The sequence below is a fragment of the Rattus norvegicus genome, chromosome 15, assembly GCF_036323735.1.
Source record: "Rattus norvegicus strain BN/NHsdMcwi chromosome 15, GRCr8, whole genome shotgun sequence".
Classification (NCBI taxonomy): domain Eukaryota; kingdom Metazoa; phylum Chordata; class Mammalia; order Rodentia; family Muridae; genus Rattus; species Rattus norvegicus.
Window position 1 is genome coordinate 25,804,901 of NC_086033.1, and position 24,879 is coordinate 25,829,779.

At 38.0% G+C, this 24,879-nt stretch overlaps 1 protein-coding gene across 1 annotated transcript; it reads right to left on the reverse strand.

Annotated features, from left to right (window-relative positions):
* Positions 1-3,026: 3,026 nt before the first annotated feature.
* Or4k5 (olfactory receptor family 4 subfamily K member 5) lies at positions 3,027-3,998 on the reverse strand. Its single transcript, NM_001000092.1, has one exon. It carries the CDS (start codon positions 3,996-3,998, stop codon positions 3,027-3,029), a length of 972 nt encoding a protein of 323 aa, NP_001000092.1.
* Positions 3,999-24,879: the final 20,881 nt, after the last annotated feature.

The window sequence follows — 24,879 nt, forward strand, 5'->3', positions numbered from 1 at the left end:
TGTTTGGTGCACAGGACTTTAAGTCTGCTGGTTGCTTCCCTCCTTTGGAAACTTCCTTTATAACCTTTGATACTGTGAAAGCTCATCTTTAGTGAGGAGGAAAGTCAGGACAGTTCCAGCTCCAAAACCTCTGGGTTTTGCATCTGAAATACATGATGTCGTAAGTAATAGGAATTTACATCCACCTCTGTGTGACAGCTAGTGGCAATAGCAATAGCTGTCTTTCCAAGTCTAGGTTACCTCACTTAATATAATATTATCTCATCCCATTCATTTACCTGCAAAGTTTGTGTTTTCATATTTCTTTAGTATTTCATAGTGTGTATTACCATATTTTCATTATCTGTTTGTTCATTGAAGTACATTTAGGTTAGTTTCACTTCTTCAGTCTTGTGAATAGAGTAGCAATGATGTTGGCTGTCCAAGTATCTGTGAATGGTTGAGTCCTTTGGACATATGCTATGACACATACAGCTTGTTCTATAAACCATGGGTCCTGCCCATGCCACATCCACTTATAGACCTAACGAGATCCACCCATATAGTCCAAGCTTATACCAGGAGGCACAAACTATACACTATCCCAGTTAACTCTGTCTACCTGACATTGTTCCATACAAATCATTTCCATATTGTCATGGCATTATACAAAAAAAAAAAAATTGGCGAAGATGGCCAGACTGAGCCAGAGCACTGGATCAGGACCTGGACTTGATCTACCAGATTTGAAAAGTTAAGTAGAGGAGGGGTTAGGCAGAGTCAATGGGATAGAGCCTGAAGAAGAATGTTCAGGAGTTGGATGAGTGAAGACATTGGATATGGACTTTAAAAGTATTTTACTTCTATTAGTTCTTCAATTTTTTATACAATACATCTAATCTTATTATCTTCTCCTCTCAATTTCCCCCAAATCTGCTTCTCTTCTCCCTGCTTACTTAGTTTTGTTTCCTGTTTAAAAGATACGCTGTAGAGACAAAAAGGGAATGGATCCGGATAGGGGAACAGTTGAGAAGGAACTGGCAGGAATGGTGAAAGTGGAAACTAACCAGGATACATTGTATGAGGAAAAAACATTTTCCAAGAAAGGGAAAAAGTATATAAATATTGCAATATATTTAGGGATCATCTGCTTTAATAAAGTGGATACTTGTATATTCTCTTCCCCATACAATACCACCACCACAACACAACAAAAAAGAGGAATTGAATGCAGGAAGAAATAACCTTGTACATTTAATCCTTTAGTAGTGTAAGCATGAAAAGAAATTTTGATTTTTGCTGGACTTTTCTGACCATTTTTATTAAACAAATCTAAGTGCATTTTTTAAAAAATTATTATTTATTTTATATATGTGAATACACAGACACTCCTGTCCACACACCAGAAAAGGACATTGGATCCCATTACAAATGGTTGTGAGGTACCATGTGGTTGCTGGGAATTGAACTCAGGACCTCTGGAAGAGCAGTCAGTGCTCTTAACCACTGAGCCATCTCTCCAGGCTTCCCTCAAGTGAATTCTTATTAAATTCAAAATATATGGGTACTGTCCAGGTCATTCAGTTTTTGAAAACATTTTTTGATAAACATTTTCATATCCTTTGAAATTTTAAAAATCCAACATACAAATACATACTATAATTTTCTGCTACCAATATAGCTTCTATTGCAAGGCTTTCCACTAGACTGTGGCTGTCCCACAGGGGCTGGTCTCTTGAAGATAACTGATTCTCCCTCTCCCAGCTGCTATCAGTGTTTATAGCTTCATACCTAAAAAGATCTAAAAACTCATTTCAAAATAAATCACAGATGTTCACAAAAATATACAAAATTTTATTACATTAGTAAACATACACGAAGTAAAAATAACTATTTGATTAATCATGGAAGTAGCTATGCTCTCATGGATCAGAGATATTTTAAGCATTCATTTTATGAAATGCCTGAACATACCTCACAAATGCTAGATATTTGTTTTATTTTTGAACAATCTACTGATGTCTTCTCTTTAGGTATAAATAGATGAATTGCCAGTCCCTAACTTTGTTCATTATATGTATCACATTTTATGAGACACTTTTAAATGCTAGAGATGTTTCAAGATCTTTTCCAGAATGCCTTAAGACATCTTTCTTCAACTGTAGTCAAAAGAGAAGACACACAATTCTTTAAAAAAACAAGGATTATTTAATATGAAGTAAAAAAAAACAAGTAAATACTAACTGTTAGAATACATAAAGGAAAAAATGTAAAGATTATTAAAGGCTGCAGGAGAGACACCAGGAAGAAACAGTCTCAACTAGACAGAAGACATCCTGTCCAAGGGGGAGTTTCAGAACTTTTTAGAAAGAATGTCAATGTAGACATATAGGGAAATAACTTAAAATACAAACAATCACCCTGATTAGAGAGAGCCCTTTTACATGAAAAATTGAAATACATGATTTTGATTATTAACAACCCATATACTAAAATACGATTGTAGAAAAAAAATTGTTTAGTTTAATTGATACTCTGGGAGCATTCTCTTAACCTAAGAATCCTATTTATGCCCATGTACTTATATCACCAATCAGTAGATTGGCTAGACACGAACTTTAGAAAATGAAGCATAAAGTTTTAAAGGTATTACATGTAGTTTATAGAAACTTACATTAGTTTCGCTAAGAAAACTAATAAGATAAAATTCTAAATTTATCTCCAGCAAAGAATTGGGTCCCCATTTGTGGGTGTTTTGTTTTGTTCTGGTTTTGGTTTTTAGATAATACTTACATTTACCTATTACCAAAATTATTATTGCATATATCCCACTCTGAATATTTTTTTGTTTTATTCCTTCCATTAATAATCAAACACATAGTACCTTTTGCTTTGGGGGGATACCAAACTTCTGCTTAGGTGGTACCTACAAAAACACTTGTTAATATCCATCAATCTTTTCTATTTTATCTTTCTTATTTATCCTACTGTTTGAGTGTGGAAATATTTTTAAGTAGACAATTGATTTGAATAACTTGAAATTTACTTCAATCATGGGGAATCCTTGTTACAAATGGCATTTCAGCAATTTTGGGTGGTCGGAGGTACTGGGCAGCAATTTTTCCCATGACAGCTTTCATGTCTCTATTTCTTAGTGTGTAAATAATGGGATTTAAGATGGGAGTGAAAACAGTATAAAATATAGCAAGAAATTTATCCACAGGATAGGTAGTAAATGGCCACACATAGATGAAGATGCATGGTCCAAAGAATAGCACGACTACCATGATGTGAGCTGCCAGTGTAGAAAATGCCTTGGCCATGGCAGCAGAGGACTTGAACCAAACTGTGACAAGAATTATGACATAGGAGCTCACCAAGAGAGAGAAAGTGCTTAAGGAAAGAATTCCACTGTTTACCACAATTAGTATTTCCGTAATGTATGAGTCAATGCAGGCAAGTTTGACCACTCGAGGAAGGTCACAAAAAAAGCTGTCTACTTCATTGGGTCCACAAAATGCCAGTTTGACAGTAAATGATAACTGGCTCAATGTGTGTATCAAGCCCACAGCCCAGGAGATTAATACCAAGGCAGTACATGTACTATGGTTCATGATGATCATATAGTGTAGAGGCTTGCATATGGCCACGTATCTATCATAGGCCATGGAGACTAGGATTACCATCTCCCCTCCTGTAAAGAGGTGAATGAAGAAAATTTGGGCTATGCAGCCAGTGAAGGATATAGTCTTGCGTTCACTCAGAAAGTCTACAATCATTTTAGGTGTAGCAAAAGAAGCCTGGCAAATGTCAAAAAAGGAAAGATTTCCAAGGAGGAAATACATCGGGGAGTGCAGGCTGCTGTCAGAAGTCACAGCTATGATGATGAGAAGGTTTCCTAAAACAATGACAATGTACAACGCAGAGAAGAAAACAAAGTAGAAAATCTGAAGTTCCCGAGAACGAGAGAGTCCAAGCAGCACAAACTCAGACACCACTGAATAATTGGTGCTATCCATGGATTCAGGCCACAGACTTGCACTCAAACAACCTTAAAGAAGAGGACATAAAAAGAGGATTAGAACTATGAAACAATATTTTAATGCAAAGGACTCTGAGGCATCAAGCACAAGTCATATTTACTAAATGCCAAGTTTAAAAACAAACATTTGAACAAGCATGCCAACAAATCTGAACAGACAGAGGAGCTTATGAGAGTGTTTAAAAAAATGCTTGATAATTTGATCAAGAAAGGGGAGATGGGTACAAAGTCCCACACCTCGTAGAGGCACTACTAGCAATGAGTAGCTGTGAGGAAAGGAAGAAGTTAATTTTCTTTCACAGTGTAGCCTCTGGTAAGTGGATCATGCTCCAGTGGAAGGACACATATTAAAAAGTATATGAATGGCATAAATTGGATTTGATGCACTTTAAAGAAAGGAACACAAAGTAGGTTTGGGTAGGGAGGGGAGAGGGGATCTGGAAGCACTTGGGGGAGGGACTTGTATGATGAAAACACGTTGAACAAAATTCTTAATGAAATAAAAACTCTCATCAACTTTGGTAGAAACTTTTACATTTAGGAACAGATTTACCAGTTATAAACAAGGAAATAGTTCCTTTAAATGATGACCATTTTTACACAATGGGAGAACCGCAGGACTGAAAGACTAGAAGACTGACAAAGTGATTTACAACTTAATTCCTCAAAGAAATTTTCTAGAATCAGCAAAACATAAAGCACAGTTACAAAGTCACTTCCTATCATTGATTTTGCTAAAGTCTTACGTGTAGCATTTTATTTAACTCTCTAAAGGATATGCATAACTTCATAGTTATTTTGTTATATAAATTAACACTTGTTAGTTTAGACTATTCATATTTTAACTCTTCATATTTAAAGAAATGTATATACCTACTTACAGAAAGTATAGTTTAAGTTTGATAATACATGACATCCTATTATAAGATTGTATTATGATAGATTTCTTAATAAATTAAAATTTCTATAATAAAGCAAAATAAAAATATTCATCTATTGCTTCAAGAGTTTTATGCACTCTAGAGATTCCTACTAAGAAGAAACTGTTCAATACAAATTGTTTTAACCTATACTTCTAATATATCTATCAATTACTAACCACAAACATTTAATAAGTGACATTGTTATTTAGCCTATCCAAATGGTTTTACTTGATCGTTCATGAATAGCACCTACATTTCATTTTATTTACCTATAAAAATTAGTTTCAGGATTAATATGCTATTCTTGATCAGTGACTAGAATTTTCTATGAGTGTCAGCTTTGGGGTGTGTGTGTTTGTGTGTGGGTGTGTGTGTGTGGATGTGAGGATGGGATGGTTTCTTACTTCCCTGCCATTAAAGACCTAATGATTACAAGGAATTTGTGAGGACTGTCAGTGAAACAACTTCTGACTTCCTCCCTCTTAAAGTTTCATGAAACTGCCCTAAAAGTAGATGTGCATTGACTCTCCAGCTTCTCGGAGCCCCTACAGTAGCTCTTTGTGCACTTCTTGCATATTCATGTTTGCTCTGCTTATGCTATTTTTTTCTTTAATTTTTTTCTTCCTTGCCTTTTACTTTGACTTCCCTTTGGCATTTGTTTCTCTTCCATCAATTATCATTGTATCATCTAATTTTGCAACATATACCAGTATTTTAAACATGATGTAACTGATCTGCTGTGTATGTAAATATTAAGTATCCATCTGAGTTCTGAGTTCATATTTTCTCTTGTCAATTCATCCTCTTCCTGGCTCAAAATTAATAATCACTTACATGGGATGATAAACCTTCTTTTCTTAATAGTATGACATCATGACTTTAATTGGAATAAAATGGAAATCTGATGTCTTTCAAAGAATAATCATGAACATATAATGTGATTTTACTTATACCATACCCAACCAAGCCTTCACCAGACTGTTCAATAATAATTAAGCTTCAAAAGTTTTATTCTTTTTTTCATATATCACTTGCAAATGTTGGTTCCTTGAAAATCCTTTCCAGAAGCGGAATAGCAATCTCTTTTTCTTGATGTAACTACAGAATATTTCTCACCACATAATTTATATTTCCATAAGGTGAAAGTATTTATTGTCTATATAAATTTCCATAACATTAAAATTTCATTAATAAATTATTTTATTATTATCTCTATATACAACCTTTAAGATGAGATATAGAGATACATTTAAATGAAAAATTTTATTAATTTTGGGATTCGATTAAATATACTCAACTTCATCTTTTCTATCTTCTGACACTGAATTTTTCTATATTCTCATTTCTGTGCACGAAATGTTATGTAGAATATATCATGGAAACTCTAGCAAGTAATTCATGACCTGCAGAAACTTTCCCCTTACACACATGAAGAGACGTTCATTACTTGATCATAAAAGTTCACAGTTAAGTCATTGAAACATGATAACAACTAGAAATGCATAATGAATAAAATAATTAGAATGGATTCCAAAACAGAGGAAATTGTTTGCTAGAGTGGAAGCAATAATATTTGGGTGACAAAGTTTTTAAAAGATGATAAAGTCATTTTTAAAAGGAAATTTTATCTGCTTCTACGGAGCCAAAAAATAAATTTATCAATTTAATGCGCAAAGTGAAAATAATAAAAATAAAATAAAAAAGGTGATACAGTGATACTATAACTATACCAAATTTGGCATTTAGCTTTCCAACATTCTTTATTCTCTTTATTCTCTCTCTCTCTCTCTTTTTCTCTCTCTCTCTTCCTCACTCCCAATTTTTCAAAAGGTAGTCATGGTTTTTCCTACTTTTCCCAACGGTACTTCAGAACTTTACATAAGGTCTCACAGATTATCCAAAGGATACTAAAGTACAGATATGAACATCTTCATATCGGCTTCCTGCTTCTGCATATATTTTCTTCTTTTTAAAATGTAAGAGCTGAATACACTATGTAACCAGGCACATTCAAAGCATATTTTGTCAAGAATATCTCACCTGTTATAATACGCATCAGAGAAGCAAAGTGGATTCTTCATTTATAAATGTGGATTTGATTTCTTTCAATTAATGATATTTATAGGTGTCTTTTTGTTTTGTCAAAGTGGAGAAGTCAATAAATTTAGTTAAGTGACCACTTGAGGCTTTTGAGAATAGAATCCAAGGCTTATCTTCCAATGGGGATTATTACTGATTTCCATAACATATTTCCTCACTGCATCCTTCAGTGTAGGCAATTACATGAGCATGGAAACATAAGACAAATGAATGTTCTTTTGGCTGTGAAAGTAAATGTGTGGAGTGAAATGACTTCTATGAATTCCATGCAATTTTATTTGCTACTCAAGGCAAACTATGGAGAAAAGCACCTTCTTGGTCCTACATGAAAGTGATATTTACTTAAAGATAGGAAGCAAAGTACCTCAACATGTGGAGACAGTTTAATTAGAAACTAGAGGACATGGCCTTTTATTTTTAGTTCCAGCAAGAAGAATTAGCAATTGAGAAAGTTGCTTTAGCTCTCAAATATCATATAAGATAATTTTTCCACTTTAAAATTTCTGGAAATTAAAAGAAATATGAAATGACTATTTATATGCTATGTTAATTCAAATATTTTATAATTTTATTTTATTTTTTTATTATATATAAAGTGTGATTAAAATATTGTATAATATCCTTACAAAATACTATATCCTCGTTTTTTTCTTTTATTCTTTTTTTAAATTTAAAAAATTTATTGGATACTCTTTATTTACATTTCAAATGTTATTCCTTTTCCCAGTTTCCTGGACATAAGCCCCCTATCTCATCCCCTTTCCCTTTCTTCTATAAGTGTTAACCTCCCCATCCACTCCCCCTTCCTGCCTCCCTGCCCTGATTCTCCCCTGCACTGGGAGGTCCAGCCTTGGCAGAACCAAGTACTTCTCCTCCCATCGGTGTCCAACAAGGCTACATATACAACTGGAGCCATGGGTCTGTCCGTGTGTACTCTTTGGTAGTGGTTTAGTCCATGGGACCTCTGGTTGGTATTGTTGTTCTATGGGGATGCAAGCCTCTTTAGCTCCTTCAGTCCTTTCCTGTACTACTCCAATGGGGACCCAGTTCTCACTTCAATGGTTTGTTGCTAGCATTTACCTCTGTAATTGGCTCTCTCTGGCTGAGCCTCTCAAGAGATAGGTATATCAGACTCCTGTCAGAATGCACTTCTTGGTTTCATCAATATTGTCTAGGTTTGGCGGCTGTATGTGTGTATATATATATATATATATATATATATATATATATATATATATATATATATATATATATGGTGTACATCACCAGGTGGTGCAGGCTCTGAGTGGACATTCCTTCAGGCTCTGCTCCAAATTTTGTCTTCATATCTCCTACTATGAATATTTTTCTTCCCACTTTTAAGAAGGACTGAAGCATCTGCTTTTTGGTCATCCTTCTTCTTCAGTTTCATGTGGTCTGTGGATTGAATCTCAGGTAATTTGAGCTTTAGGACTAATATCCACTTATCAGGGTGTAAAACCATATATGTTATTTTGTGATTGGGTTATCTCACTCAGGACAATATTTTCTAGTTCCATCCATTTGCCTATGAATTTCATGAAGTCGTTGTTTTTGATACCTGAGTAATATTCCATTGTGTAGCTGTACCACATTTTCTGTATCCATTCCTCTCTTGAAGTGCATCTGGGTTCTTTCCAGCTTCTGGCTATTATAAATAAGGCTGCTATGAACATAGTGGAGCACGTGTCTTTGTTATATGTTGGGGCATCTTTTGGGTATATGCCCAAGAGAGGTATAGCTGGGTCCTCAGGTAGTACTATGTCCAATTTTCTGAGAAACCTCCAGGCTGATTTCAAGAGTGATTGTACCAGTCTGCAATCCCACCAAAAATGGAGGAGTGTTCCTCTTTCTCCACATCCTCTCCAGCATCTGTTGTCACCTGAGTTTTTGATCTTAGCCATTCTGACTGGTATGAAGTAGAATCTCAGGATTGTTTTGATTTGCAATTTCCTGAGGACTAAGGATGTTGAACATTTCTTTAATTATTTCTCAACAATTCAATTTTCCTCAGCTGAGAATTCTTTGTTTCGATCTGTACCTCATTTTTTAATATGATTATTTGGCTCTCTAGAGTCTACATAGTTGAGCTACTTGTCTACTTTGGATATTAGACCTCTATCAGCTGTAGGATGGGTAAAGATCTTTTCCCAGTATGTTGGTTGCTGTATTGTCCTAATGAGAGTGTCCTTTGGCTTACAGAAGCTTTGCAGTTTTATGAGTTCCCATTTGTCAATTCTTGATCTTAGAGCATAAGCCATTGGTGTTTTGTTCAGGAAACTTTCCCCAGTGTCCATGTGTTTGAGATTCTTCCCCACTTTTTCTTCTATTAGTTGAGTGTATCTGGTTTGATGTGGAGGTCCTTGATCCACTTGGACTTGAGCTCTGTACGGGGCAATGAGAATGGGTTGATTCGCTTTCCTTGACATATTGACCTCCAGTTGAACCAGCACCATTTGTTAAAAATGCTATCTTTTTTCCACTGAAGTGTTTTACCTGCTTTATCAAAGATCAGATGACCATAGATTCATTTCTGGGTCTTCAATTCTATTCCATTGATCTACCTGGCTGTCTCTGTACCAATACCATACAGTTTTCATCACTATTGCTCTATAATATATCTTGACATCAGGGATGGTGATTCCCCCAGAAGTTCTTTTATTTTAAGGATGGATTTTGCTATCCTGGATTTTTTGTTATTCCAAATGAATTTACAAATTGCTCTTTCTAACTCTATGAAGAATTGAGTGGGAATTTTGATGGGGATTGCATTGTATCTGTAGATTGCTATTTGGCAAAAATAGCCAATTTTACTATATTAATCCTGCCAATCCATGAGCATGGATGATCATTCCATTTTCTGAGGTCTTCTTCAATTTCTTTCCTCAGAGACTTGAAGTTCTTGTCATACAGATCTTTCACTTGCTTGGTTTCATTCACACTGAAGTATTTTATGTAATTACTAACTATTGTGAAGGGTGTCATTTTCACATTTTCTTTCTCAGCATGTTTTTCCTTTGAGTAGAGGAAGACTACTGATTTGTTTGAGTTAATTTTATACCCAGCCACTTCGCTGAAGGTGTTTATCAGGCTTAGTTGTTCTCTAGTGGAACTTTATGGGTCACTTAAGTATACTATCATATCATCTGTAAATAGTGATATTTTGACTTCTCCCTTTCCAATGTGTATCCCTCTGACATCCTTTTGTTGTATGAATGCTCTTTCTAGGACTTTGAGTACTGTATTGAATACGTAGGGGGAGAGAGGGCAGCATTGTTCTTGATTTTAGTGGGAGTGCTTGAAGTTTCTCTCCATTAAGTTTGATGTTAGCTAGTGGTTTGCAGTATATTGCTTTTAATATATTTAGGAATGGGCCTTGAATTCCTGATCTTTCCAATACTTTTAACATGAAGGGGTGTGGAACTTTGTCCAATGATTTCTCAGCATCTAATGAGATAACAATGTGATTCTTTATTTTTTTTTTTGAGTTTGTTTACATGGTGGATTACATTGTTGGATTTGTGAATATTGAACTATCACTGCATCCCTGGGATGAAGCCTACTTCTATGATGGATGATCATTTGATGTGTTCTTGGATTTTGTTTGGAAGAATTTTATTGAGCATTTTTTGCATTGAAATTTATAAGGGTAATCGTTCTGAAGTTCTCTTTCTTCATTGGGTCTTTGTGTGGTTTAGATATAAGCGTAATTCTGCCTCCATAAAATGAAATTGGGTAGTGCTCTTTCTGTTTCTATTTTGTGGAATAGTTTGGACAGTTTTTGTATGAGGTCTCCTATGAAGGTCTGATAGAATTCTCCACTAAACCTATCCTTGGCTTTATTTGGGGCGGGGGGGGGGGTTGGGAGACTTTTACACTTGATCTTAGCCAAAAGGCCAAGAAGCAATGGGCTGGGAGACTTTTAATAATTGCATCTATATCTTTAGGAGTTATGGAGTTGTTAAGATGGTTTATCTGATCCTGATTTAATTTTGGTACCTGGTATCTGTCTAGAAAGTTGTCCATTTCATCCAGATTTTCCAGTTTTGTTGAGTATAGGTTTTTGTAAAAGGTCTGGTGATTTTTTTTTAATTTCCTCAGATTCTGTTATGTCTCCCTTTTCATTTCTGATTTTGTTAATTTGGTTATACTCTTTGTGACCTCTGGATAGTCTGGCTAAGGCTTTATCTATCTTGTTAAAGTTCTCAAAGAACCAGTTCCTGGTTTTGTTGATTCTTTGTATAGTCCTTTTTGTTTCTACTTGGTTGATTTCAGCCCTTACTTTGATTATTTACTGGCATGGACTCCTCTTGGTTGCATTTGCTCCTTTTTTCTGGAGCTTTTAGGTGTGCTGTCAAACTGATAATGTATGCTCTCTCCAGTTTCTTTTGGGGGGCGCCCAGAGCTTTGAGTTCTTCTCTTGGCACAGCTTTCATTGTGTCCCATACATTTGAGTATGTTGTATCTCCTTTTTCTTTAAATTCTAAAAAGTCTTTAACTTCTTTCTTTATTCCTTCCTTTACCAAGTTATCATCTAGTAGAACATGTTCAACCTCCATGTGTATGTGGCCTTTGTATTGTTTTTGTTGTTATTGAAGACCAAAATTAATCCATGGTGATCTGATAAAATGCATGGGATTATTCCAATTTTCTTGTATCTGTTGAAGCTGGTTTTGTGACCAATTATATGGTGAATTTCGGAGAATGTTCCATAAGGTGCTGAGAAGAAGTTATATTCTTTTGTTTTAGGATGAAATGTTCTATAAATGTCTGTTATGTCCATTTGGTTCAAAACTTTTGTTAGTTTCTATATGTCTCTGTTTAGTTTCTCTTGCCATGACCTGTGCATTGATGTGAGTGATTGTTGAAATCTCCCACTATTATTGTGTGAGATACAATGTGTGATTTGAGCTTTTGTAAGGCTTCTTTAATGAATATAGGTGCCCTATCATTTGGAACATAGATATTCAGGAATGAGAGTTCATCTTGGTGGATTGTTCCTCTGATGAATATGAAATGTCCTTCATTATCTTTTTTTGCATAATTTTGGGTTGAAAGTTGATTTACTTGATATTAGAATTGCTTCTCCACCTTGTTTCTTGGGACCATTTCTTGGAAAGATGTTTTCCAGCCTTTCACTCTGAGGTAGTATCTGTCTTTATCACTAAGGTGTCTTTTCTGTATGTAGCAAAACAGTGGGTCCTCCATATATATCCAGTCTTTTAGTCTATATCTTTTTATTGGAGAATTGAGTCAACTGATGTTAAGAAATACTAAGGAAAAGTGATTGTTGATTACTGTTATTTTTGTTGTTAGAGGTGGAAATATGTTTGTGTGTGTCTCTTTTTTGTGTTTTTTTATTAGATATATTTCTTTTTTTTTCACTTTTTTTTATTAACTTGAGTATTTCTTATATACATTTCGAGTGTTATTCTCTTTCCCGGTTTCCGGGCAAACATCCCCCTCCCCCCTCCCCTTCCTTATGGGTGTTCCCCTCCCAACCCTCCCCCCATTGCCGCCCTCCCCCCATAGACTAGTTCACTGGGGGTTCAGTCTTAGCAGGACCCAGGGCTTCCCCTTCCACTGGTGCTCTTACTAGGATATTCATTGCTACCTATGGGGTCAGAGTCCAGGGTCAGTCCATGTATAGTCTTTAGGTAGTGGCTTAGTCCCTGGAAGCTCTGGTTGCTTGGCATTGTTGTACTTTTGGGGTCTCGAGCCCCTTCAAGCTCTTCCAGTTCTTTCTCTGATTCCTTCAATAGGGGACCTATTCTCAGTTCAGTGGTTTGCTGCTGGCATTCGCCTCTGTATTTGCTGTATTCTGGCTGTGTCTCTCAGGAGCGATCTACATCCGGCTCCTGTCGGTCTGCACTTCTTTGCTTCATCCATCTTGTCTAATTGGGTGGCTGTATATGTATGGGCCACATGTGGGACAGGCTCTGAATGGGTGTTCCTTCAGTCTCTGTTTTAATCTTTGCCTCTCCCTTCCCTGCCAAGGGTATTCTTTTTCCTCATTTAAAGAAGGAGTGAAGCATTCACATTTTGATCATCCGTCTTGAGTTTCGTTTGTTCTAGGGATCTAGGGTAATTCAAGCATTTGGGCTAATAGCCACTTATCAATGAGTGCATACCCTGTATGTCTTTCTGTGATTGGGTTACCTCACTCAGGATGATATTTTCCAGTTCCAACCATTTGCCTACGAATTTCATAAACTCGTTGTTTTTGATAGCTGAGTAATATTCCATTGTGTAGATGTACCACATTTTCTGTATCCATTCCTCTGTTGAAGGGCATCTGGGTTCTTTCCAGTTTCTGGCTATTATAAATAAGGCTGCGATGAACATAGTGGAGCACGTGTCTCTTTTATATGTTGAGGCATCTTTTGGGTATATGCCCAAGAGAGGTATAGCTGGATCCGCAGGCAGTTCAATGTCCAATTTTCTGAGGAACCTCCAGACTGATTTCCAGAATGGTTTTACCAGTCTGCAACCCCACCAACAATGGAGGAGTGTTCCTCTTTCTCCACATCCTCGCCAGCATCTGCTGTCACCTGAGTTTTTTATCTTAGCCAATCGCACTGGTGTGAGGTGAAATCTCAGGGTTGTTTTGATTTGCATTTCCCTTATGACTAAAGATGTTGAACATTTCTTTAGGTGTTTCTCAGCCATTCGGCATTCCTCAGCTGTGAATTCTTTGTTTAGCTCTGAACCCCATTTTTAATAGGGTTATTTGTTTCCCTGCGGTCTAACTTCTTGAGTTCTTTGTATATTTTGGATATAAGGCCTCTATCTGTTGTAGGATTGGTAAAGATCTTTTCCCAATCTGTTGGTTGCCGTTTTGTCCTAACCACAGTGTTCTTTGCCTTACAGAAGCTTTGCAGTTTTATGAGATCCCATTTGTTGATTCTTGAGCTTAGAGCATAAGCCATTGGTGTTTTGTTCAGGAAATTTTTTCCAGTGCCCATGTGTTCCAGATGCTTCCCTAGTTTTTCTTCTATTAGTTTGAGTGTGTCTGGTTTGATGTGGAGGTCCTTGATCCACTTGGACTTAAGCTTTGTACAGGGTGATAAGCATGGGTCGATTTGCATTCTTCTACATGTTGACCTCTAGTTGAACGAGCACCATTTGCTGAAAATGCTATGTTTTTTCCATTTGATGGTTTTGGCTCCTTTGTCAAAAATCAAGTGCCCATAGGTGTGTGGGTTCATTTCTGGGTCTTCAATTCTGTTCCATTGGTCTATTTGTCTGCCTCTGTACCAATACCATGCACTTTTTTTATCACTATTGCTCTGTAATATTGCGTGATTTCAGGGATAATGAATCCCCCTGAAGTCCTTTTATTCTTGAGAATAGTTTTAGTATCCTGGGTTTTTTGTTATTCCAGATGAATTTGCAAATTGTTCTGTCTAGCTCTTTGAAGAATTGGATTGGTATTTTGATGGGGATTGCATTGAATCTGTAGATCGCTTTTGGTAAAATGGCCATTTTTACTATATCAATACTGCCAATGCATGAGCATGGGAGATCTTTCCATCTTCTGAGGTCTTCTTCAATTTCTTTCTTCAGAGTCTTGAAGTTCTTATTGTACAGATCTTTTACTTGCTTGGTTAAAGTCACACCGAGGTACTTTATATTATTTGGGTCTATTATAAAGGGTGTCATTTCCCTAATTTCTTTCTCGGCTTGTTTCTCTTTTGTGTAGAGGAAGGCTACTGATTTATTTCAGTTAATTTTATACCCAGCCACTTTCCTGAAGTTGTTTATCAGCTTTAGTAGTTCTCTGGTGGAACTTTTGGGATCACTTAAATATACTATCATATCATCTGCAAATAGTGATATTTTGACTTCTTACCTTCCAATTTGTATCCCTTTATCCCTTTGACCTCCTTTTGTTGTCTGATTTCTCTGGCTAGAACTCCAAGAACTATATTGAATAAGTATGGAGAGGTGGGCAGCTTTGTTTAGTCCCTGATTTTAGTGGGATTGCTTCAAGTTTCTCTCCATTTAGTTTAATGTTAGCAACTGGTTTGCTGTATATGGCTTTTACTATGTTTAGGTATGGGCCTTGAATTCCTATTCTTTCCAGGATTTTTATCATGAAGGGGTGTTGAATTTTGTCAAATGCTTTCTCAGCATCTAATGAAATGATCATGTGGTTCTGTTCTTTCAGTTTGTTTATATAATGGATCACGTTGATGGTTTTCCGTATATTAAACCATCCCTGCATGCCTGGGATGAAGCCTACTTGATCATGGTGGATGATTGTTTTGATGTGCTCTTGAATTCGGTTTGCCAGAATTTTATTGAGTATTTTTGCGTCGATATTCATAAGGGAAATTGGTCTGAAGTTCTCTTTCTTTGTTGTGTCTTTGTGTGGTTTAGGTATAAGAGTAATTGTGGCTTCGTAGAAGGAATTCGGTAGGGCTCCATCTGTTTCAATTTTGTGGAATAGTTTGGATAATATTGGTATGAGGTCTTCTATGAAGGTTTGATAGAATTCTGCACTAAACCCGTCTGGACCTGGGCTCTTTTTGGTTGGGAGACCTTTAATGACTGCTTCTATTTCCTTAGGAGTTATGGGGTTGTTTAACTGGTTTATCTGTTCCTGATTTAACCTCGATACCTGGTATCTGTCTAGGAAATTGTCCATTTCCTGAAGATTTTCAAGTTTTGTTGAATATAGGTTTTTATAGTAAGATCTGATGATTTTTTGAATTTCCTCTGAATCTGTAGTTATGTCTCCCTTTTCATTTCTAATTTTGTTAATTTGGACGCACTCTCTGTGTCCTCTCGTTAGTCTGGCTAAGGGTTTATCTATCTTGTTGATTTTCTCAAAGAACCAACTTTTGGTTCTGTTGATTCTTTCTATGGTCCTTTTTGTTTCTACTTGGTTGATTTCAGCTCTGAGTTTGATTATTTCCTGCCTTCTACTCCTCCTGGGTGTATTTGCTTCTTTTTGTTCTAGAGCTTTTAGGTGTGCTGTCAAGCTGCTGACATATGCTCTTTCCTGTTTCTTTCTGCAGGCATTCAGCGCTATGAGTTTTCCTCTTAGCACAGCTTTCATTGTGTCCCATAAGTTTGAGTATGTTGTATCTTCATTTTCATTAAATTCTAAAAAGTTTTTAATTTCTTTCTTTATTTCTTCCTTGAACAGGTTATCATTGAGTAGAGCATTGTTCAATTTCCAAGTATATGTGGGCATTCTTCCTTGATTGTTATTGAAGACCAGTTTTAGGCCGTGGTGGTCCGATAGCATGCATGGGATTATTTCTATCTTTCTGTACCTGTTGAGGCCCGTTTTTTTGACCAATTATATGGTCAATTTTGGAGAAAGTACCATGAGGAGCTGAGAAGAAGGTATATCCTTTTGCTTTAGGATAGAATGTTCTATAAATATCCGTTAAGTCCAATTGGCTCATGACTTCTCTTAGTCTGTCGACATCACTGTTTAATTTCTGTTTCCATGATCTGTCCATTGATGAGAGTGGGGTGTTGAAATCTCCCACTATTATTGTGTGAGGTGCAATGTGTGTTTTGAGCTTCAGTAAGGTTTCTTTTACGTATGTAGGTGCCCTTGTATTTGGGGCATAGATATTTAGGATTGAGAGTTCATCTTGGTTGATTTTTCCTTTGATGAATATGAAGTGTCCTTCCTTATCTTTTTTGATGACTTTTAATTGAAAATTGATTTTATTTGATATCAGAATGGCTACTCCAGCTTGCTTCTTCTGACCATTTGCTTGGAAAGTTGTTTTCCAGCCTTTCACTCTGAGGTAGTGTCTGTCTTTGTCTCTGAGGTGTGTTTCCTGTAGGCAGCAGAATGCAGGGTCCTCGTTGCGTATCCAGTTTGTTAATCTATGTCTTTTTATTGGGGAGTTGAGGCCATTGATATTGAGAGATATTAAGGAATAGTGATTATTGCTTCCCGTTATATTCATATTTGGATGTGAGGTTATGTTTGTGTGCTTTCATTCTCTTTGTTTTGTTGCCAAGACGATTAGTTTCTTGCTTCTTCTAGGGTATAGCTTGCCTCCTTATGTTGGGCTTTACCATTTATTATCCTTTGTAGTGCTGGATTTGTAGAAAGATATTGTGTAAATTTGGTTTTGTCATGGAATATCTTGGTTTCTCCATCTATGTTAATTGAGAGTTTTGCTGGATACAGTAATCTGGGCTGGCATTTGTGTTCTCTTAGGGTCTGTATAACATCAGTCCAGGATCTTCTGGCCTTCATAGTTTCTGGCGAGAAGTCTGGTGTGATTCTGATAGGTCTCCCTTTATATGTTACTTGACCTTTTTCCCTTACTGCTTTTAATATTCTTTCTTTATTTTGTGCGTTTGGTGTTTTGACAATTATGTGACGGGAGGTGTTTCTTTTCTGGTCCAATCTATTTGGAGTTCTGTAGGCTTCTTGTATGTCTATGGGTATCTCTTTTTTTAGGTTAGGGAAGTTTTCTTCTATGATTTTGTTGAAGATATTTACTGGTCCTTTGAGCTGGGAGTCTTCACTCTCTTCTATACCTATTATCCTTAGGTTTGATCTTCTCATTGAGTCCTGGATTTCCTGTATGTTTTGGACCAGTAGCTTTTTCTGCTTTACATTATCTTTGACAGTTGAGTCAATGATTTCTATGGAATCTTCTGCTCCTGAGATTCTCTCTTCCATCTCTTGTATTCTGTTGGTGAAGCTTGTATCTACAGCTCCTTGTCTCTTCTTTTGGTTTTCTATATCCAGGGTTGTTTCCATGTGTTCTTTCTTGATTGCTTCTATTTCCATTTTTAATTCCTTCAACTGTTTGATTGTGTTTTCCTGGAATTCTTTCAGGGATTTTTGCGATTCCTCTCTGTAGGCTTCTACTTGTTTATTAATGTTTTCCTGTGTTTCCCTAAGTGTGTTCATGTCTTTCTTGAAGTCCTCCAGCATCATGATCAAATATGATTTTGAAACTAGATCTTGCTTTTCTGGTGTGTTTGGATATTCCATGTTTGTTTTGGTGGGAGAATTGGGCTCTGATGATGGCATGTAGTCTTGGTTTCTGTTGCTTGGGTTCCTGTGCTTGCCTCTCGCCATCAGATTATCTCTAGTGTTACTTTGTTCTGCTATTTCTGACAGTGGCTAGACTGTCCTATAAGCCTGTGTGTCAGGAGTGCTGTAGACCTGTTTTCCTCTCTTTCAGTCAGTTATGGGGACAGAGTGTTTTGCTTTCGGGCGTGTAGTTTTTCCTCTCTACAGGTCTTCAGCTGTTCCTGTGGGCCTGTGTCTTGAGTTCACCAGGCAGCTTTCTTGCAGCAGAAAATTTGGTCTTACCTGTGGTCCCGAGGCTTAGGTTTGCTCGTGGGGTGCTGCCCAGGGGCTCTCTGCAGCGGCAGCAACCAGGAAGACCTGTGCCGCCCCTTCCGGGAGCTTCAGTGCACCAGGGTTCCAGATGGTCTTTGGCTTTTTCCTCTGGCGTCCGAGATGTGTGTGCAGGGAGCAGTCTCTTCTGGTTTCCCAGGCTTGTCTGCCTCTCTGAAGGTTTAGCTCTCCCTCCCACGGGATTTGGGTGCAGAGAACTGTTTATCCGGTCTGTTTCCTTCAGGGTCCGGCGGTGTCTCTGGCAGGGGTCCTGCCGCTCCTGGGCCCTCCCCCACGGGAGCCCAGAGGCCTTATACAGTTTCCTCTTGGGCCAGGGATGTGGGCAGGGGTGAGCAGTGTTGGTGGTCTCTTCCGCTCTGCAGCCTCAGGAGTGCCCACCTGACCAGGCGGTTGGGTCTCTCTCTCACCGGGTCTGGGAGCAGAGAGCTGCTGCGGGCCGGGATCCGCGGGTGTCTTCTTTACTTACATTTCAAATGTTATTCCCTTTCCTGGTTTCCTGTCAATAAGCCCCCTTCCCCTCAACTCCCCCATAGAGGTGCTCCCCCCATCCATCACCCTAACCGCCCTCCCCCAATATTCCCCTCCATGAAGGGTTCAACTTTGGCAGGACGAAAGGCTTCCCCTTCCACTGGGGCCCCAACAAGTCTATTCTCTGTTACATATGCAGTTGGAGCCCTGCATATGTCAGTCCATGTATAGTGTTTTGGTAGTGGTTTAGTCCCTGGAAGCTCTGGTTTGTTGGCATTGTTCTTCCTATGTGGTTGCAAGCTCCTTTAGCTCTTTTGATCATTACCTTAATTCACCCCAAGGGGGTCCTATTCTCAGTTCAGTGGTTTGCGGCTAGCATTGACCTCTGTATTTGACATGCTCTGGATGTGTCTCTCAGGAAAGATCTATATCCAGTCCCTTCAAATGTGTATTGTTAGCTTTATCAATCTTATATAGTTTTGGGGGCTGTATATGGGACACCTGTGGGGCAGGCTCTGAATGGCCATTCCTTGAGTTGTTGCTCTAAACTTTGCTTCCATATCCCTTCCTATGGATATTTTTCCCCTTTTAAGAAGGAGTGGGAGCATCCGCATTTTAGCCATCCTTCTTCTTGAGCTTCCTGTGGTCTGTGGATTATATGATTACATCTTTTGTAATTCAACCTTTTCAGCTAATATCCACTTATCAATGAGTGCATACCATGTGTGTTTTTCTGTGATTGGGTTACTGCATTCAGGATGATATTTTCTAGTTCATTCCATTTGCCTATGAATTTCATGAAGTCATTGTTTTTGATAGCTGAGTAGTACTCCATTGTATAGATGTACCATATTTTTTAATCCATTCCTCTGTTGAAGAGCATCTGTGTTCTTTCCAGCTTCTTACTATTATAAATTAGACTGCTATGAACATAGTGGAGCATGTCTCTTTGTCGTATGTTTGAGCATCATTTAGGTAAATGCCCAGGAGTTGTATAGCTGGGTCCTCAGATAGTGGAATGTCCAATTTTCTGAGGAACCTCCAGATGGATTTCCAGAGTGGTTTTACCAGTTGCAATCCCACCAACAATCCTCGTCAGCATCTGCTGTCACCTGAGTTTTTTATCTTAGCCATTCTGACTGGTGTGAGGTGAAATCTCAGGGTTGTTTTGATTTGCATTTCCCTGATGACTAAGGAGGTTGAACATTTCTTTAGGTGCTTCTCAGCCATTCGATATTCCTCAGCTAAGAATGTTTTGTTTAGCTCTGTACCCCATTTTTAATAGGGTTATTTGGCTCTCTGAAGTTTAACTTCTTGAGTTCTTTGTATATTTTGGATATTAGCCCTCTATCAGTTGAAGGATTGGTAAAAATCTTTTCCCAATCTGTTGGTTGCCATTTTGTCCTAATGATGGTGTCTTTTGCCTTACAGAAGCGTTGCAGTTTTATGAGGTGTCATTTGTTGATTCTTGATTTTAGAGCACAAGCCATTGGTGTTTTGTTCAGGAAATTTTCTGCAGTGCCCATGTGTTTGAGACTCTTCCCCACTTCTATTAGTTTGAGTGCATCTGGTTTGATGTGTAGGTACTTGATCCACTTGGACTTAAGCTTTGTACATGGTGATAAGATTGGATCGATTTGTATTCTTCAACATGCTGACCTCCAGTTGAACCAGCACCATTTGTTGAAAGTGCTATTTTTCTTCTATTGGGTGGTTTTAGCTCCTTTATCAAAGATCAAGTGACCATAGGTGTGTGGGTTCATTTCTGGGTCTTCAATTCTGTTCCACTGATCTATCTGCCTGTCTCTGTACCAATACCATGCAGTTTTTATGACTGTTGCTCTTTAATATTACTTGAAGTCAGGGATGGTGATTCCCCCAGAATTCTTTTATTGTTCAATATAGTTTTTGCTATCCTGGGCTTTTTATTATTCCAAATGAATTTGTGAACTGCTCTTTCTATCTCTATAAAGAATTGAGTAGGAATTTTGATGGGGATTGCATTGAATCTGTAGATCACTTTCGGCAAAATGGCCATCTTTATTATATTAATCCTGCCAATTCATGAGCATGGGAAGTTTTTCCATCTTCTGAATCTTCCTCAACTTCTTTCTTCAGAGACTTGAAGTTCTTGTCATACATATCTTTCACTTGCTTAGTTAAAGTCACACCAACATATTTTATATTATTTGGGACTATTGTGTGGGGTGTTATTTCCTTAATTTCTTTCTCAGCCTGTTTATCCTTTGAGTACAGGAAGGCTACTGATCTGTTGGAGTTAATTTTATACCCTGACACTTTTCTGAAGTTGTTTTTCAGGTTAAGTAGTTCTCTGGTGGAACTTTTGGGCTCACTTAAGTATACTATCATATCATCTGCAAATAGTGATATTTTGATTTCTTCCTTTCCAATTTGTATCCCTTTTGACCTCCTTTAGTTGTCTGATTGCTCTGTCTAGGGCTTCAAGTACTATATTGATTAAGTAGAGAGAGAGAGTGGGTAGCCTTGTCTAGTTCCTGATTTTAGTGGGATTGTTTCAAGTTTCTCTCCATTTAGTTTGATGCTACCTACTGGTTTGCTGTATATTTCTTTTACTATGTTTAGATATGGGCATTGAATTCCTGATCTTTCCAAGACTTTTATCATGAAGGGGTGTTGAACTTTGTCAAATGCTTTCTCAGCATCTAATGAAATGATCATGTGGTTCTTATCTTTGAGTTTGCTTATATAGTGGAATATGTTAATGGAGTTCCATCCCTGCATCACTTGGTCATGATGGATGATGATTTTGATGTGTTCTTAGATTCGGTTTGCCAGAATTTTATTGAATATTTTTGCGTCAATATTCATAAGGCAATTTGGTCTGAAGTTCTCTTTCTTTGTTGGGTCTTTTTGTGGTTTCTATATAAGAGTAATTGTAGCTTCCTAGAAGGAATTCGGTAGTGCTCCATCTGTTTCAGTTTTGTGGAATAATTTGGACAGTGTTGGTACGAGGTCTTCTATGAAGGTCTGTAAGAATTCTGCACTAAACCCATCTGGTCCTAGGCTCATTTTGGTTGGGAAACTTTTAATGACTGCTTCTGTCCTGAGGGCACCAGGCAGGTCCTTTGGAGCAGAAGTGGTGTTCTTACCTGTGCTCTCAGGTATGTCAGTGCTCCTAGACACAGGCTTTCAGCTCTGGGCACAGGTAGAAACTGACGGGATCATGTTCCTGACCACTCCTAGGCTCCCGTGTCCAGAGGACTCCAGGTGAGTTCCTTTTTGCCATGCATGTGAGCAGAAGTGGTGGTCTCCCCAGTGCTCTGAGAAGTGGGAGTTCTCAAAGTTGTCGAACTTCTTAGAGTCCAGCTCTCTCCCCCAAGAGATCTGTACCTGGTTGATGTCTACAGTTATGTGTTATCTTTCTTATTTTGATATGTTCCAAGAGTTTTTATGATATTCCTCTTAGGGTTTCTCCATGCTGATCCATTCAGATATCTCATTACTGTCTTTCCTGGAACTTCACAGCACCTTCCAGGCCTCCTTTTATAATGTGAAGTGTAGTAGTAAATAATAAAAAAGAATTCACCAACCCACACTAATGCTGACTCCAATGAACCACATGGCATCTTTGGGGTATTTTCATCTTAGTCATCAAAACGTCAAAATTCAACTCATTAAGCCTCCAATCTCCATCCCACACTGCCATTGTCTACTCTCTGAGCCTGGCAGCAGCTGCCCTTTTGCGACTCTCTTGCTGTGGACTCTGCTCACATTCTCAGCATCTGTCCCCTGTGGTTTTAGTCACAACTCCCAGTAACACATTAAAATCAAAGCTCAATAAGCTTGTAATTTGTCAATCAGATTTATATCAGTAAATTCTCACTCCGCAAAAGTCAGCACAATAAACTCAATACCAATTGATAATGATATAAATGCCCCACCTAGAAAAGACAAATTGTCCTGTAGTAATCCATCCTTTTTAGTTTTTTCATACTTACCTGTGGCCATTTAAGGCCACATGGACCTGGGTCATCCTTGTCTACCTCCATTTTGGCTCTTCTTCTTTCTTCTTCTTCTTCTTCTTCTTCTTCTTCTTCTTCTTCTTCTTCTTCTTCTTCTTCTTCTTCTTCTTCTTCTTCTTCTTCTTCTTCTTCTTTCTTCTTCTTCTTTTCTCTCTCTCTCTCTCTCTCTCTCTCTCTCTCTCTCTCTCTCTCTCTCTCTGTCTCCATAAATCTGTGCCTGCCTTACTTTTTCACTGCCCAATCACAGGCTTTGCCTTATATTGTGCCTGCCATTACCTGCATATAGACAACAATCTATAGTGAAGTTTTGTATAGGCATGAAAGCCTCCAACAGATCAGGTGAAGTCAATGACAAGACATCAGGTGGAACTGTGATGAACTTTTCACTCAGGATGCCTTCTCTACTGGGACTCAACAGGATGTATTGCTGGCAGGATATTTTACCAAGTATGCCTTTGATGAGATAGGATCAATTTCCAACTCCTACCCTGTCCCTAGGACAGTATTTCTTCCTTTCTCTTCTTTCTTCAAAAATCAAAAGAGACCCGGTATTGCAAAGAAATGCCCTCACTGAACAGATCACCTCCACAAGGACATTCATAACTTCTCTCAAGCTAGGAAACAAATTCCACTGATGCACCCATATTCACATAAAAGCGCTTCATGCCCATTTTCACCATGTTCCTCTTACTCAACTTCAGAGGATACTAAAAAAAAATGCCCCTCTTATGCATTCGTTATTACCACCTGGACCTGGCAAACCATGGGCACTGTGATGGGTATTCTTGATTGTCAACTTGACTATGCCCAGAATGAACTACAATACAGCAATGGAGGGCACACACCTGTGATCCAGATCTTTTTTATTATTTAATTTTTTATTGGTTATATTTCTTTATTTACATTTCAAATGTTATTCCCTTTCCTGGTTTCCTGTCCATAAGCCCCGTATCCCCTCCCACTCTCCCATAAGGGTGTTCCCCCCAATTGACCCTCCTTACCGCCCACACCGACATTCTCCTGCACTGGGGGTTCAACCTTGGCAGGACTAAGGGCTTCTCCTTCCACTGGTGCCCCCAAAAGGCTATTCTCTGCTACATATGCCATTGGAGTCCTGGGTCAGTCCATGTCTTTGGGTAGTGGTTTAGTCCCTGGAAACTCTGGTTGGTTGGCATTGTTGTTCTTATGGGGTTGCAAGCCCCTTCAGCTCTTTCAATCCTTCCTCTAATTCCCCCCAAGGGGGTCCTGTTCTCAGTTCAGTGGTTTGTTGCTATCATTGACCTCTGGATTTGACATGCTCTGGATGTGTCTCTCAGTAGAGATCTATATCCAGTCCCTTTCAGCATGCACTTTTTAGCTTCATCTACCTTATCTAGTTTGGGTGGTGTATATATATGGGCCACATGTGGGACAGGCTCTGAATGGCCCTTCCTTGAGTTGCTGCTCTAAACTTTGCTTCCATATTCATTCCTATGGATATTTTTCCTCTTTTGAGAAGAAGTGGGAGCATCCGCATTTTGGTCATCTTTCTTCTTGAGCTTCCTGTGGTCTGTGGATTGCATCTTGGGTAATTTGAGCTTTTTGGCTAATATCCACATATCAATGAGTGCCTACCTTGAGTTTTTTTCTGTGATTGGGTAACTTCACTCAGGATGATATTTTCTAGTTCATTCCATTTGCCTATGAATTTTATGAAGTCATTGTTTTTGATAGCTGAGTAGCACTCCATTGTGTAGAAACCCCTTTGTGCTTTCTTTATTGTTTCTATTTCCATTTTTAAATCCTGGATGGTTTTGTTCAATTCCTTCATCTGTTCGTTTGTGTTTTCCTGTAATTCTTTCAGGGATTTTTGTGTTTCCTCTTTAAGGGCTTCTACTTGTTTACTTGTCTTGTCCTGCATTTCTTTAAGGGAGTTATTTATGTCCTTAAGGTTCTCCATCATTGTCATAAAATGTGATTTTAAATCTAAATCTTTCTTATCCAGTGTGT

Bases quoted from the DNA above. Each gene is read 5' to 3' on its own strand.
- Or4k5 (NM_001000092.1), bottom strand. From the start codon at position 3,998: ATGGATAGCACCAATTATTCAGTGGTGTCTGAGTTTGTGCTGCTTGGA.